Below are 13,942 nucleotides of genomic sequence, written 5' to 3'. Positions count from 1 at the left end.
CAACGCTATTGCACATTTCACACGCACACAAACAATATCAATACATTAATATTTTACACTTTAGAAACAGATACTTTACTGTAAGTCTTCATCCAAGAAACACTATGTTGACAGTTTGAACATTAGCACGGACGATGGAAAGTTCAGCTTGCTCATGGATTGTGTCTTAGATAATGAGTAGACTTTGAAAGCTCTTAAAACAATACTGTCCCCTGTTGGTGGTGTCTGCTGAACTGAATGATCTTAACATAAGAGAACACAAAGACTGGACTTGAAAAAAGAAGCAAGACATCTTTTTCTTTTAAACTCTCTTCTTTAATATTAAATACATTACTCTCTATAAACATAACATTTATCCACATATAAAAGCATGTACCGCTATTTACACTCAACCCTCAAAAAGAGCCCTATCATACAAACAAACAATATCCCATAACTATTCAAAAACATCCCTTTCTGTCCTCAGATCTTAGCAGTGATTGTCGCAGCGTTTCCCTCACATGTATTCAGCTGCAAGCCAAACCCAGCAGCCGAAGGACTGATACCCTCACCAGAAACGTCAATACATGGAAAATGCATCATTTAGCCTTATTGCTAAGCTCATCCAAGTATTAACACTTGCAACTGCACAAATGCACATATCACCATTTTGTTGAATACAGACATTCTTTAACTGCAACACCTATTGGAATTGGTTGTGACCTGTGCACCAAACCTGCCACATCTACACAGATTTACAAGAAAGATTTGATTATCTCTGGATTTTGGTTTAAAAAGCGATAAGCAATGAACTGACATTCAATATTCCTGAAATAAACTGTATTACAGAAGTGCACATGGACCTTGCCCTTTTCAGTGTAAAGTAAATTATTGTGTGGGATATGAAATGTCTGCGCACCATGCACCTAAACCACAACTCTTTAACTCAAGGCTTCATGTCTAACTACAATGAGCTAGAAAACCACAAATAGCTTAGCTGCTGTTTAAGAACCTTCATTTTCCTTCAGAACATGAGACTCGTCTAATGACAAAGATTTCAAGTAAGACTGAAGCCACCAAAATCATTCATTCCTCCACCTTAGTTTTCCTCTTGGAAGTTCTGGGTTTGGCATTGTCTGACTCTGCAGGTTCTGGGGAGCCTGGAGGATCACTGGGTGGGCTGGGGGCTTTGTCCACATCAGGTTCTGGCTCAAGGGGCATGGAGGGTCCTTTGGAAACTCCTGAAAATATAAGAATATAATAATATTTTTTCACTGAAGGTTGTTCAGAAAAGTTTTTCAGTTCCCAATGATCTACACGATGGTCGAATTCAAGCATGCACAAACTCAAGCTGACCACAGTGAACTCACAAGTCACAGTTCACCTTTAAACCCCACAGAGGCAAACAGAGGCCAATAGAAACACTGATACATCATGTTTACTTATTATCCTCACTGAAACCATGACACCACATAATGTTTTGAGGCTGAGTGCAGGGATTTTTTTTTGCCTGATGTGACTGTACAGAACAATGTTTTTTTAAAAAAAAAAAAACATTTCTAATTAACCTTTATTTAACCAGAAACTCTCTAGAGATACATTATTACTTTTACAAGAGAGACCTGGCCTAACCTGGTGAGATAGGTGTCACGTCACGTTTTCCAGTTGTGAAATCCCACAGTTTAGATTGGCTTGTTTAAATGATTCAATTTCATCACTTTAAAGAGTTGGTGAAGCATTAAGGACAACCAGTCTGACGCTTTAACACTGCTTTAGCATTTATTTGCCCTTTGACCCTTGTTTTTTATTATAGCCCTCTCTGTAACACACATGGATGAGATGTACAAGGCTACTGAATGTCTGTAAAACAAACATGCCAATACAAACAGAACTTACCTTTTGGAACTTACCATTTACATTGTTTTCATTTGTACAAGTAACTTTCTTAATATCACTTAACTTTCGCAAATGGTTTTAAACCCACATTGCACTCTATCCCCCTCAAATTCCAACTAAGTTTCAGAGTTAAGTTGTTTTCCATGTACAGTGTCTGAATGGCATCGTAACTACCGAGAAACCCAAGTCACTGCCTGTCATAGCTGAATCCTTGTCTCCGGCAAAATTAATTTACAGACTCGTTATTACAGCGTAGCAATAGGAATATTGACACAGCAAATACACACAACCTCTACTTTAAAAAGTCAGTCTCTCTAACAGTGACTTGGTGGTATACTTATCCTTACATTAACTGGCTGTAAAACATATATACACACTATATTTGGTCTTTGGTTGAGTGTTAGAAAGCAGAAGATTGTCTGAGCTGTGTAATTACTGGACGTAAAACATCAGTCACTGAACATAGATGCATGGTTCTGGCATTATTTGTTAGCAGCTAAACAAAAGGGGTAGAAATCACAGCCAACAGGCTCTTGTGAAGAACAGCACTCCTTTCCACTTACTTTTGAGAGCTGTAAGATACTACAATCAATTCAGAGAAGCCTTGAATTTATCATGTGTGATTTTTCCACACTACTGATTTTCTTTTGTTGCCAATAATATATACTGGCGAGAGGTTAGCTTCCTTTTTTTCATAGATTCCATTTGGCCTCAGCCCATATATTCAATCTGGTACAGTAGTTCAGCTTGTGAATAGCAAGGGATATTTTTAAGTTCCCATTTTAAATGAAAAATTGGGCTTTGGTTTAATGGAGAGAGGTGGAGGCTGTGAAATTTGTCATCATCTGCACTGCCAGTGTAATACTGGACTTCTCTGAGGGATTTTTGTTCAACCTCATTTTGAGTCTGTACTCAGAACAAACTTCAGAGAGATATTTGCCCTGGATTTCAGGTTTTACACACAAACATCACACCAGAAGCTCCACTTAAGGCCTGAACGATATGCAAAAAAATAAAAAATTCATATGCGATTATTTTGGCAGATATTGTAACTGTGATATAGAGTCATAGATATAGATTGCCATTGACAACTGGAGAATATCATTTGAAGGCCAGGGGATCTCTGTAGCACCACAATGCTTTATTTGTGGTCTGTTGTGACACATTTTACCCAATTAAAATGGCAGCTCCTGTGATTTGGATATTGCACTCAGCCATGTTGTGATTCTGATAATATTTAATTAAACTTAATTTGATTCATTGTTCAGCCCTACTTCACCTTGTAAAAACCATACTGGCCGTTTGTACCTGCTGGTAACTGGATGTTCTTGTTGTAGCTTGCAGCAGAAGACATGGCCTGACCCAGGGCTTGGTTAGTACCGAGGGGAGCACCAGGGGTTTTGGTAGCTGCTGCTGAGTTTGGTTTTGATTTGGAGTCCTTGCCTGGTTTAGTCCACACCAGACTCTCTGCCACCTGCAGAGCACCTCCCATCTTCTGAGCCATGTCCACCAGCTGTTAGTGCATGAAAAGCAATGCATGACAACAAGTAATAACTTCAACAACTGATTCTGACACATTGAAAACAACAGGAACTACAGTACCTCAATATCAAATTCAAAGTTGCTACTGCTGTCTCGAAGCTGGTTGACTTTCCTCTCCATCTCCTGATACTGATCCAGAGCTCCCTTCTTATCACCATGATTATAGAGGAAGATTGCAAAGTTCAGGTTAACCAAAGGGTTGGATCTGTAGGAAATAGATCACCAAGGAAGAAAAAAAAGATTCAATAATCTGATACATTTTCAAATTCAGCTTTATTGAACAGTCAAGGAAAAAATATAAGACAGACTCACTCATCCAGAGTCACAGCTTGTTCATACGCTCTGGTGGCATTCTCCACATCCTCCAAGTTGGTCAGAGCCACTGATAATCATAAATATCAGACAGTTATAGACTGTTACTGAATCATTGTTGATTGCTATCACCAGCAACAACTTCAGCAGCATGTTCAGTTTGATGAAAATGTAGCCCACTGGGCCACTACATTTTGTACCCTTTGTAAAGTCTAAATGAATGCATAACAGTAAGTATAAAAATCAAACAGCTGACATTATTTGCAAAGATTGTCTTATCAAAGGCAGAATTAAATCGCAAATTATTTCTTTGTCTCTTTGACTCAGTACCTGCCAGCAACATATAGAGTTCCCCCATCCGTGGGTTCAGGTTGATGGCTGCACTGAGGAAGTGGAAGGCTGAAGCGTACTGCTGCATTGTCAGGTGTACCAGACCCAGGTTGTACAACACTTTCCAGTCAAAAGGAGACAGGTAGTGGGCCCGCTTCAGGCAGCTGATGGCCTGAAGGAAAAATGAAGTTGCAAGAGAGAAAACAAAATGGTGTACAATGGTGGATTTATAATACTGCAGGAGCAAATTAACAATTAAGTAAATATACCAGTTAATATATTTATAAATATGATCTTATCTGTCTGGCTCTCAAATTGATCAATTAGTCTAATCTCTTCTATAGTGGATATACAGATACTGTATAGTACACATGAAACCTGTTCATAACACTGTAGTATGAGCTGTGTGTGCTATATGACTATTGAGGAAAGATTAAAGACTCAGTCCATGGTTTGTGTACAAATTATACTGAGCAGCACTGATCTTGTTGTTTCACTTTGGCAGTTTGAAGTTAGATTTCCCTCTGGTTGTTTTGACTGAATACTGGTTATTATTTTTAGAATGGGAAACTATTGTTATGACTGATGTTTTCTGATATATTTCAAATATCTAACATTTTCTTGTGTTATGAGCACCACCTTCATTGAGTCCTTCATTAAGAAAACCCCCAAACAACATTACTCACAGCTACATATTTCTTTTTCCCAAAGAAGCACATGCCGATGTTGTTCCAGAGAGGGGGGCTCTCGGGCACAGCACATGCTGCCACTCGGTACTTGTTCATGGCCACATCAAAGTCACCATGGGTCTGCATCATGCTGCCTGCAGCCAGGATGGCCTGGGAACAAAAACAATGATTAGAGAGACATTAGAGGAAGATGCACTCTTTGAAACAGCACATGATGAAAGACAGACTGCACCACCTGACAGTGATTGACCTTATATTTGACTGTGTTGCTTTATAAGAAGTCCTATGAACTGTCCTCAGGTAATTTGGTAGCAAACTAAGTTTATACCGGAACATAATGTTTTGTTCAAGTATCCACATACCTTATAATTGTTGGGGTCAAAAGTGAGGGCATTTCCAAGGTGCTCAAATGCTTTTTGGTATTTCCCAAGCTGAGAAAAAATGAACACAGAAAATTATACTCCTTATTTTTTTTTAGATTTTTCTGACACCTATGTCACGTTTATCCTGTAGCACTTGTTGCTTGTGTACACACAATTTTACTGAAAAGATAATTAAAAAAAAATCCTACCTACCTGTAAAAACAGCAGACCAAGAGTTGTCAGGAGTTCGGTATTCTCTGGGGAGTATCTGAGTTGAGAACAAGACAATCCTAATGAAAAATGTCACTTTATCTATTTATATATTATATATAATGCCTGTGCTTATTCTTGAGCAAACATAGTTGATATTCAAGGAATCTGCTGATTATTCAATCAGACTTTGATTCAGCATAATTGTGGAGTATTAATTATGACCTATGGGGGGTGTGGGGGTGCAATGTGGCTCAAAGAAAAAATGTTAAAGAAGAGACAGATCAGCATTAAAATAAGATTCACAGTGGTATGTCTCATTAAAAGCAACACCAGCATTGGGGCACTTGATTAATTCATTTATCCCCAACAGGAGGTAGCCATAATGAGCTCTATTACAGACACTGATGTCATTTCCTTATTTACGCCATGGCCTAATGTTTAAATATTCAACATGTGAATAGAAGTGGAAATGAAAAGAATTTATACCGAAGTGAAAACGACCCCAGGTTAAAATGTGGCAAGGCTGGAGCTTGGTGTGAGATTGAAGGAGGCCCACTTACTGAAATGAGCTAAAAAGACTGAAAATCATCAGATAAATCAAGAGGAAGCAACAAATCTCATCTGAAACCGCATGTTTTATGGCAGTCCCTTTAAGTATCTTCACAGAGCGGCATCATGAAGACAACTGTCATGCTGAGGCTGTGCAATTCTTAACAGTTATCAATAAAACATTCCCTTATTATTTGGATTTGATGAAAAACTTTGCTGTGGTAAATAATTCCTGAGCTTGAAACTGAAATAGTTATGATGGATTACTGTATATCAATGTCTACTATATTTAAAAATACTGTATATACAGAACCTACACTGACTGGTTATTCATTAAGTATTAATTTCACACATTCCTCTTTAAATGTCTCAGTGCTTTTTCACATTGTCCACATTTGAACTTTACTTACTCCACTGCTCTCTTATACACTTCTATGGCCTTGTCAGTTTCTCCAGCCAGTAGATGAACTTTCCCAAGCATCATGAACGTCTTGTCATGTTTATTTATCAGGAGAGCTATGTTTAGATGCTCTTCAGCCTGACAGAGACAGAAGATCAAAATAATCAAATCACTGTTTAATGAGAACAATTTGTACTGTATAGTGTTGGTAAAATCCACATACTCACATTTTTGAAGTCTTTGATGAAGAAATAGCACACACCCAGATTATGACTGATCTCCTGGGGTGAGAAAATGCCAAATTTTACACGGAGTGTTGCTGCATGCTTAACTGAACAAGGCAGAGCTAAATTTAATTTCCAAAACTAAAAGTTATTTAAGACAACAGCTCTCTGGAATACAAATTCTACAGTGTTACTGTCAGCAGTATTAGAAGGGACAGTTTAAATTTCCAAAACATGCTGGTGTGAGTGATTAATGGCCCTGCCTGGCCAGTTTAATGCAATTTTATAGGCTTTATAGTAAAACCGCCCTGGATCAGTTTGGAAATGCAACCATGATGTTGTTCTTGATAAATTGTTGCATGAATGAGACAAATTGGTTCAGTCTAGGTATTTCCGTCTAAATATTGTGATTTGTTGAGGGAACTTTGTGTTCAGAGTGAAATACGCCCAGCCCACTGAACACTTTCCCTTACAAACTTTGAGACAAAGCAGAAACTCAGTACACAAGTGTTTCTTTTCTTTTACCCAGTCTTTCTCATTGAGCCTTGCAGCTTCATGGTAGAATTCAATGGCTGCTTTGTGCTTTCCCAGGAGAAATCTGCAGAATGAATAAATAACAATAATCCATATGAGATATTAACCCATCTTAATCACTGCATGCTGAATAGCTATTAATAAAATCTAGCAACAGAGGAATACTGTCACTGGGGGTGGATTAATTTTTCCCTACAGTTAAAAAAAAAGTTCTTGCCATAACTGGCCTGCAGTTTGTCTGTTATCACTGTATATTTCTCTTTTAAGTCTGTCTTGTTAACTAATGGAGATGGGTTGATGCACCCTAGGACTTGAGGGCAGTAGACTCACAGGGATCTGGCCACTTGCTTGAGATTGTCAGCACTGCTGGGATTAAGGATGGCACAGCTCTGAAACAGCTCCAGGGACTGCTGGATCTTGCCCTCAAGACGCAAGATTAGTGCTGCAGGAGGAAATTAAAAAACAAAAAGAGAGGATCTTAATCTAAATGAGGAAGTAAAAAAAAACACATTAAAAAATCAAAGGCACAGCATGGGGTCCAAAGAGCAGATTTGGGGGAACTAAATGATGTATTGAGGAGCTTGGGCGTCGACAACGATACAGGCTTCATTTGATGTAGCTGTTAATTAAGTTCATACATGTTTGATGTGTGAGACGGGAGGCTTACTCTAAAAATTACGGCTCACCTTGAACATATATGGCATATTCACACATTCCGTTAGTCTCCTGCAGTTGTTCTTTGATGATCGCCTACATGGACATAGAAAGGGAGAGAATTTCTACAACTGAGGTATGCTATTTCAACATATACGATAGGGACATGGCTGGAATTAATGGCTAATATGCTTGAACACTTCAGGCTGTGCTGAATACAAACTCCAGTGTGATTCCTATAAGACCAAGTGAGCAGGAGTATTTCAGTACGAAACCTTAAGTACAGGCATCTGTTCAGAGATTTTATTAAGCACCTGCTGGTTTCATGTTGGAATATACAGGTCAATGCAGTGAATTAGGCCACAATAAAGTACAGTGTTAAACAGAATCTTGTACATGCCAGGCTTCCATTATCCTCATTATGTTTAAAAGGTCAATCAGACCAACACTGTGCATAGACGCAGGCCAGTGACTGACTAAATCATAGGGAGAATGGAAGGATAAAGGTGCTTTACCTTACAGGTATCATAGTCTTTGCGGATATAATGCTGGTGGATTAGCCAGTTTCTCCTCTCCACAATGGGAAGCTCTGGAGCTGGGAGGAAGAACATAATAAGATGAGAAGACTATAATTTCAAAAATCTAGGAAACTTTTAAGCTCATTACCCTTTACTGTTCAGATGATGTCTTATTCGGTTGATAAGTGAATGATTAATCCTAAAAGTGCCCTCCTTTTCCAGTCATTAGTAAGTCTCTGATCTGACAGTTAACACTGATGTAACACTTCAACCTAAATCCACAGGCTAAATTTAAGTCAATTCACCAGACACATTGTAAATCTCAGCTTGTTAGCAAGTTTTGGCTTACAAGCAGACAGCTCAGACTATTAAGAGTTATGTCTTTTTGGACTATTTTTAATTTATACAGTCTTTCTTTTTAAATTGACAGCTGAATAAATAATCCTGAAAGAACCCTCCCTCTGCAGTCACTAGCAAGTCTTTGATCTGACAGTTAACATAGATGTTAACACTTCAACCAAAAACCCCAGGCTAAACTATAATCAATTCACCAGCCACGCTGTAAATGTCACCTTGTAAGCAAGTTTTTCGTTACAAACACTGCTTTTTTTCTGTCTCTCTTTTAATGTCTCGGCAGACTGAGATATTCTTCCCGTTGCCAGGGCAACAATGTCTCTCGCAAGCCAGGTGCTTGTGACAGAACAGAGAGGGTGTAGAGACAGACTGAAAGAGGAAGGCTGTAGGAATGAACGGCACAATGCAAAGCCAGCTTTAGAAAAGGGTTAGGTAACCTCAAGAACCAAACCACAATGCTCCAAGTCTTCTTCCCAGTGGAGTACATTTCATCTCACAAGGAAGCAAACGTAATTCCAATTCGAGTGAGTTTGATTCTGGTAATCCTGTTATCTTGCACCTACTACCTTCCTCCGAGGCTAAAAATAGGATTCAATGCAATACGAAATGAAGTGCTGGGCTTTGAGTCTGCCACTGACATTGGGGGATATCATTAATGAACTGCCTGTGTAAAAATACAGTGTGAATTACACTAAAGCTCCCTTCTGTTTTTATCTGTCAGCGCTTCAAGCAGTGCTCTGTTGATTTGCTGCCTGAACTGGAGCTGCTTCCAACTACTTCACAGAAATCCTCTCCATCGCTGAGTGCGAGACTACATGGCCTTCACACGTTTGCCTCGTCAAGATTCGGAACGGCCCTATTTGTAGCGACCTAATCCGCTTTTTTCCTGCTGAGACAGCAATAATATTCTTGTCTCTGGGTTTCAGCTGTGGCCCTGTGGTGCTCCAGTGTCCACATACAAAAAGCCGGGCAGATTTGGAGAGAAGAGAGATGGGATACATGTGCGACATGTATTCCTGCAACTACCGTATGAAAGAAGGGTAGAAAAGGAGCAAAGAAGAAGAGCGCAGCATGAGGTCTCCTAAATATAGTCCCGTAAAAAACTTCATCCCAAACATGGAGGAATTTTCTCATTGTTATATTTGATCTGGCTAATGCTAAGACAGATTTGCCCTCCATGTGCTTCAACCATCTGTTAAAAGGGGATAAGAGCGGGGAAGAGGCATGCTGAGATCAAAAGACACATGGGGAGAATGTAATGAAAAATATGATGAAAATTATTTCGGAAATTTTACCGCAAGAAACTTCAAACGCTCTGGGTCTTGTCAAGTTATCTAGTCTTATATTCAGCCGCAAACATTTATTCTTCTTCGGAATTTGACCGAAATGAGCGTCAATATCTTGAAAAAGACGGAATAAGGCTGATCACTGCACTAGTGTCAAGAAATTGACTCTTGATTCTATAAAAATGAAACATGCTGTACAGGAAACAGGTGAAATGACTTTATGCCAAATCTGCCATTTTTTAATTTTAATTTTATTTTTTTTTGCTGGTTAAAAATTTTTTTTTCAGATTTTCTGGTGGGCATGCTCATATTTCTGCAACATCACCTGAGTGTTAACTGAATGTAGTAGAATGTAATAACTGCATTATACGAAACTTAATAAAAAAATATAATGCATAGCATAGTAATTTTGTGTGTGCAATACATAACCCTAATTACATTTAATGATGTAACCACAGATGGAGTGTGAACTTAGTAGCTTATGAAGACAAACTGTGGTTTATGGCTTTTTATTTGATTATTTCAGATTGTTAGATTTTTGAGTAACAAGATGGTTCACTTCTTGCTCAAATTTGGACCAAATTTCAACATTCATTCATTAGAAACTTGTCACAAACAGTAAACCAATTACTTCAATCTTTAATGTTTTATGCTTAGAGTATACCTTTTATATCACTAATTATTTTTATACATACCCCATATTGGTAAGACATGATGAAATCACAATTCACTTAGAAGAAGCCATGAAGTTCATGCACCTGACTGCCATTATATTTATACTCAGAAGTTGCTTTTAAAGATTTTGTTAATAAATTTCATAATTTATTTTCTTTAGTTACTGAAAGTTCCAGTTTTTTTCTTTCAAGTCTGTGCCCATGTGTGTGGCATATGTTTTACAGCTTTATATTTCATTATCATACTTGCCTACTTTTTATACTGCATTCTATTGTATGGTTATTCCAAATATTGTACTCTTAATGGTTATTTGCTTTACTAATATTGACGTATTAGAGTCATAAGCAGAATTAAAATTCATAGTCTCACTGTTTTTGACTAAGTTATGGAGCTTTTAGTGCTTCACGTACAGTACTGTACACTTACATTACATGAAGCAATAAAAATCGAATTTTACTTTCTCTTTTTATTACTTAATTATTCATCTTACCTTACATTAATGTACTTAGCATTTTGATTTGCTTTATCTCTTCAAATTAAACTAAGTACACCACAGTAAGGGCTTACATGCCATGTGAAGGATCACTGCATGGAAATACAATACCATACCGTGACATGTACTTAATTGCTCCTATAGGACTTGCATTCTCAGCAGTGGTGATGATAATTACAAAACATTGTAAAACAAATCAAAAACAAAAAAGCTTAATCCAAGAGCAACAGTATTAACTGGCAAACGGGACATATATTATTATGACAAAATATCCTCAATGATCAATGAACATTTTCCACACAGAGGAATGTGTGCAACAATGCTCAGCAGTATACTGTATGCACAGTTCCTTCCTTTTAGGGACAGTAGAGAGAAGAGTAAGGGTGACCTCTGCAGGACACTTTGATCCAAACTCGCTCTATCAGTATCCTTTACCAGTTACACACAAATTGTCAGAAATTAATGAAAAAATGATGGGTGTCATAAAAGGAATTGTGTTGCTTGAAAACCATTTTGAAGACTTGCGAGTGTCAACTCTTGTTGTACCTTTTGGTGCCCGGCGTTTCTTGGCTTCAGTAGAAACTGGGAGCTGAAATATATCAAATAAAGTACAAACAAATAAATGATTAATAGCATACAGGATCCCTATGTTATACAGCAAAACACACTGGACACCATCTATAGATGTTTCCCAAGGAGTGCCCCATGAGCAGCCCAACCAAAATATATTTGCCTTAACAAAAAATTGTTTCTTGTATGGTTTCCTCCTGATCAAAGACGCTGTCTGAAAATATAGGTCACTGCCTTTGCATGTTGTCCTGTATGTCTTGTGAGAATTTAGAGCGTACTGCGTGGCAATTCATATTAATTGTTTATGGTCCTTTTTAAACAAACAGTTAACTAAACTGCTCTGCACTGACTTACTGTACTTGTTTGAGCTTCCCACTGGTCAAAGAATCACTCCCTACCTACTGTTATGCACCCACATACATATGGGAAACACTCATTTATATGTGATACTATTTTCATGTTTTAGTTTTAAATTTGAAGACTCTCAGCAAAATCACTCTATCCACTGTCTACAGGTAAGACAAATATTAAGTAGCCTACAGGGGCAGTCTGCACAAAATGCCATTTTTCAAAACTCATTCAGATCAATAAATATCAATGCTCTCCAGTTAAAGGCTTATTAGAGGTGTAGAAGCTGATGCTGAATGCACAATCAGAGGGACTTAATTGCACACTCTGATCTGGTTTTGGATGCTTTTCCTATTATTATAGATTTATATTTAATTTAAATAGTCAAATTACACAATATAAGCAATTGACTGGTGAGTTGTCTGCAGAAAGGCTTACTCAGAGTTCCCCCTCTATTTGGCAAACCTGTACTGTCAAATGCAGTCCAGCAAAAACTCTTGAAGCTCTAGTTTGTAAATCAAGAGAAGATGACTTTTCGCTGACGTGTGTCAGAGACATGGTTCAAACTCTTTGAAAGAAGAAAAGCAAGAAAATGTACTAGTTCTGTGATATAGCTATCTTATGTGCAGGTAGACGCAGGCATGCACAAGCCCAGCGTTCGCTTTAAATAATTTTCCCATATTTGACTCACTTCTAGTGCAGTCACTGACGTTTTCTTTGGTCTACCTAAACGGTAGATCGTATCGGTACTACACAGCTAGGATTTGCAGTGAAACCAAAGCAGTTACAATAGAGCTGGACTGTCAATAAATAATGTACCTATCGTATAAAGAGTGGGTTAACGATGGTAAACAATGCCTTTTTGCACTGTAACGTTACCTCTGCGCCACTGCTGCTTTCACTTTACTATAGCTATAGCTGTTAGCTCTCGGGTTTTACTTTGCCCTTGGATGAGTGGGATTATAAACAGAGTACAAGTTACCGCTAGCTGTAGCTAATCAACTTAGCTCCGACTTAGAGTCGGTTAGCCAGGCAGCTAGCTAACGTACAAATAACGAGTGTTGTACGACGGCTGGACACAAACCTGGCATTACAGTTACTCACTCACGTGTCACACTACCACTTCCTCCAGCTGCATCTTTACCGGTATATTTACACAAGCGAATGATAACTAGCTTTGGCTTTGCACTTACCACCGTGGTTGCCTCTTGGTCCGCCATCTTGGGATGAGCAACACTAGAAGCTGTTGCCATGGATACATCTGTGGAATGCGGAGGTTTAGCCGTCCAGCAGTGCCCAGTTAACATTAAAGTAGGCCAATTTTTAGTTTTCATTTTTAGTGGAATTGCATTTTTTTCCATAGTCTTTTGACTGATAATATTATATTCAACATTAAACTCCTCACTCACTTCAAAGATGCAAACCTCAGAATCCAAAAGTATATATTATCATAGATTCGCCGCTTGCTACGTGGACTACCTTGTGTTTTTGTCTTTTTGCCTACATTTTGAAAATTTACGAATTTTTCGCCGAATTAGCTTTTAGCAGTTCCTGTTTGCATATGTATCATTGGATGTACTGACAACCACCAATCAATTACTCCGACGCACAGCAATAAATTACTCTGATACAGTAGAAAAAAAAGTTATGTTTGTAGGGAAATTTCTAGCTATAGGATTTCTAAGAGGGTTTATGGGCGTTTATTTGCGATGACGAATTCCGTCTGAATATTCAAATTTGATAGTTAGGACTCCGATTTTCTACAATAACTACCATGCACCTGAGTGCACATGTCCCATTACTACACAGTATCTTAGCCTTATGTTTCTCCCCCATGCATCTCCTGCTAGTCTCCCACATCTCAGTTACAGTTTGAAAACCTCTGGAGTATATCTTAAAGAACATGCTATGGCAAAAAGTCTTCACTTAAGAAGAAAATCACATGGTATCAACACATAGTATCAAGTCACAATTTCACACAGGATCATAGTATTTCAAACAGTCCATTTCCTGC

At 38.2% G+C, this 13,942-nt stretch overlaps 1 protein-coding gene across 1 annotated transcript; it reads right to left on the bottom strand.

Annotated features, from left to right (window-relative positions):
- Positions 1-333: 333 nt before the first annotated feature.
- Positions 334-13,181, bottom strand: bbs4 (Bardet-Biedl syndrome 4). The gene is made up of 16 exons (XM_022748335.1): positions 13,122-13,181; positions 11,557-11,599; positions 8,200-8,279; positions 7,717-7,780; positions 7,361-7,472; positions 7,022-7,094; positions 6,500-6,553; positions 6,283-6,410; positions 5,324-5,378; positions 5,111-5,179; positions 4,746-4,898; positions 4,060-4,231; positions 3,730-3,799; positions 3,478-3,622; positions 3,184-3,388; positions 334-1,220 (listed from the first exon to the last, which is right to left on the bottom strand). The coding sequence occupies exons 1-16, from the start codon at positions 13,179-13,181 to the stop codon at positions 1,066-1,068; spliced, it is 1,638 nt and encodes a 545-aa protein (XP_022604056.1). The 3' UTR covers positions 334-1,065.
- Between the last annotated feature and the right edge of the window lie 761 nt (positions 13,182-13,942).

This window comes from Seriola dumerili, unplaced genomic scaffold (genome assembly GCF_002260705.1).
Source record: "Seriola dumerili isolate Sdu_G_001 unplaced genomic scaffold, Sdu_1.0 BDQW01000011.1, whole genome shotgun sequence".
In the NCBI taxonomy this organism is placed as follows: domain Eukaryota; kingdom Metazoa; phylum Chordata; class Actinopteri; order Carangiformes; family Carangidae; genus Seriola; species Seriola dumerili.
Note: the sequence above shows the minus strand (reverse complement) of the source record. Positions and strands in the feature narration are given on the sequence as shown.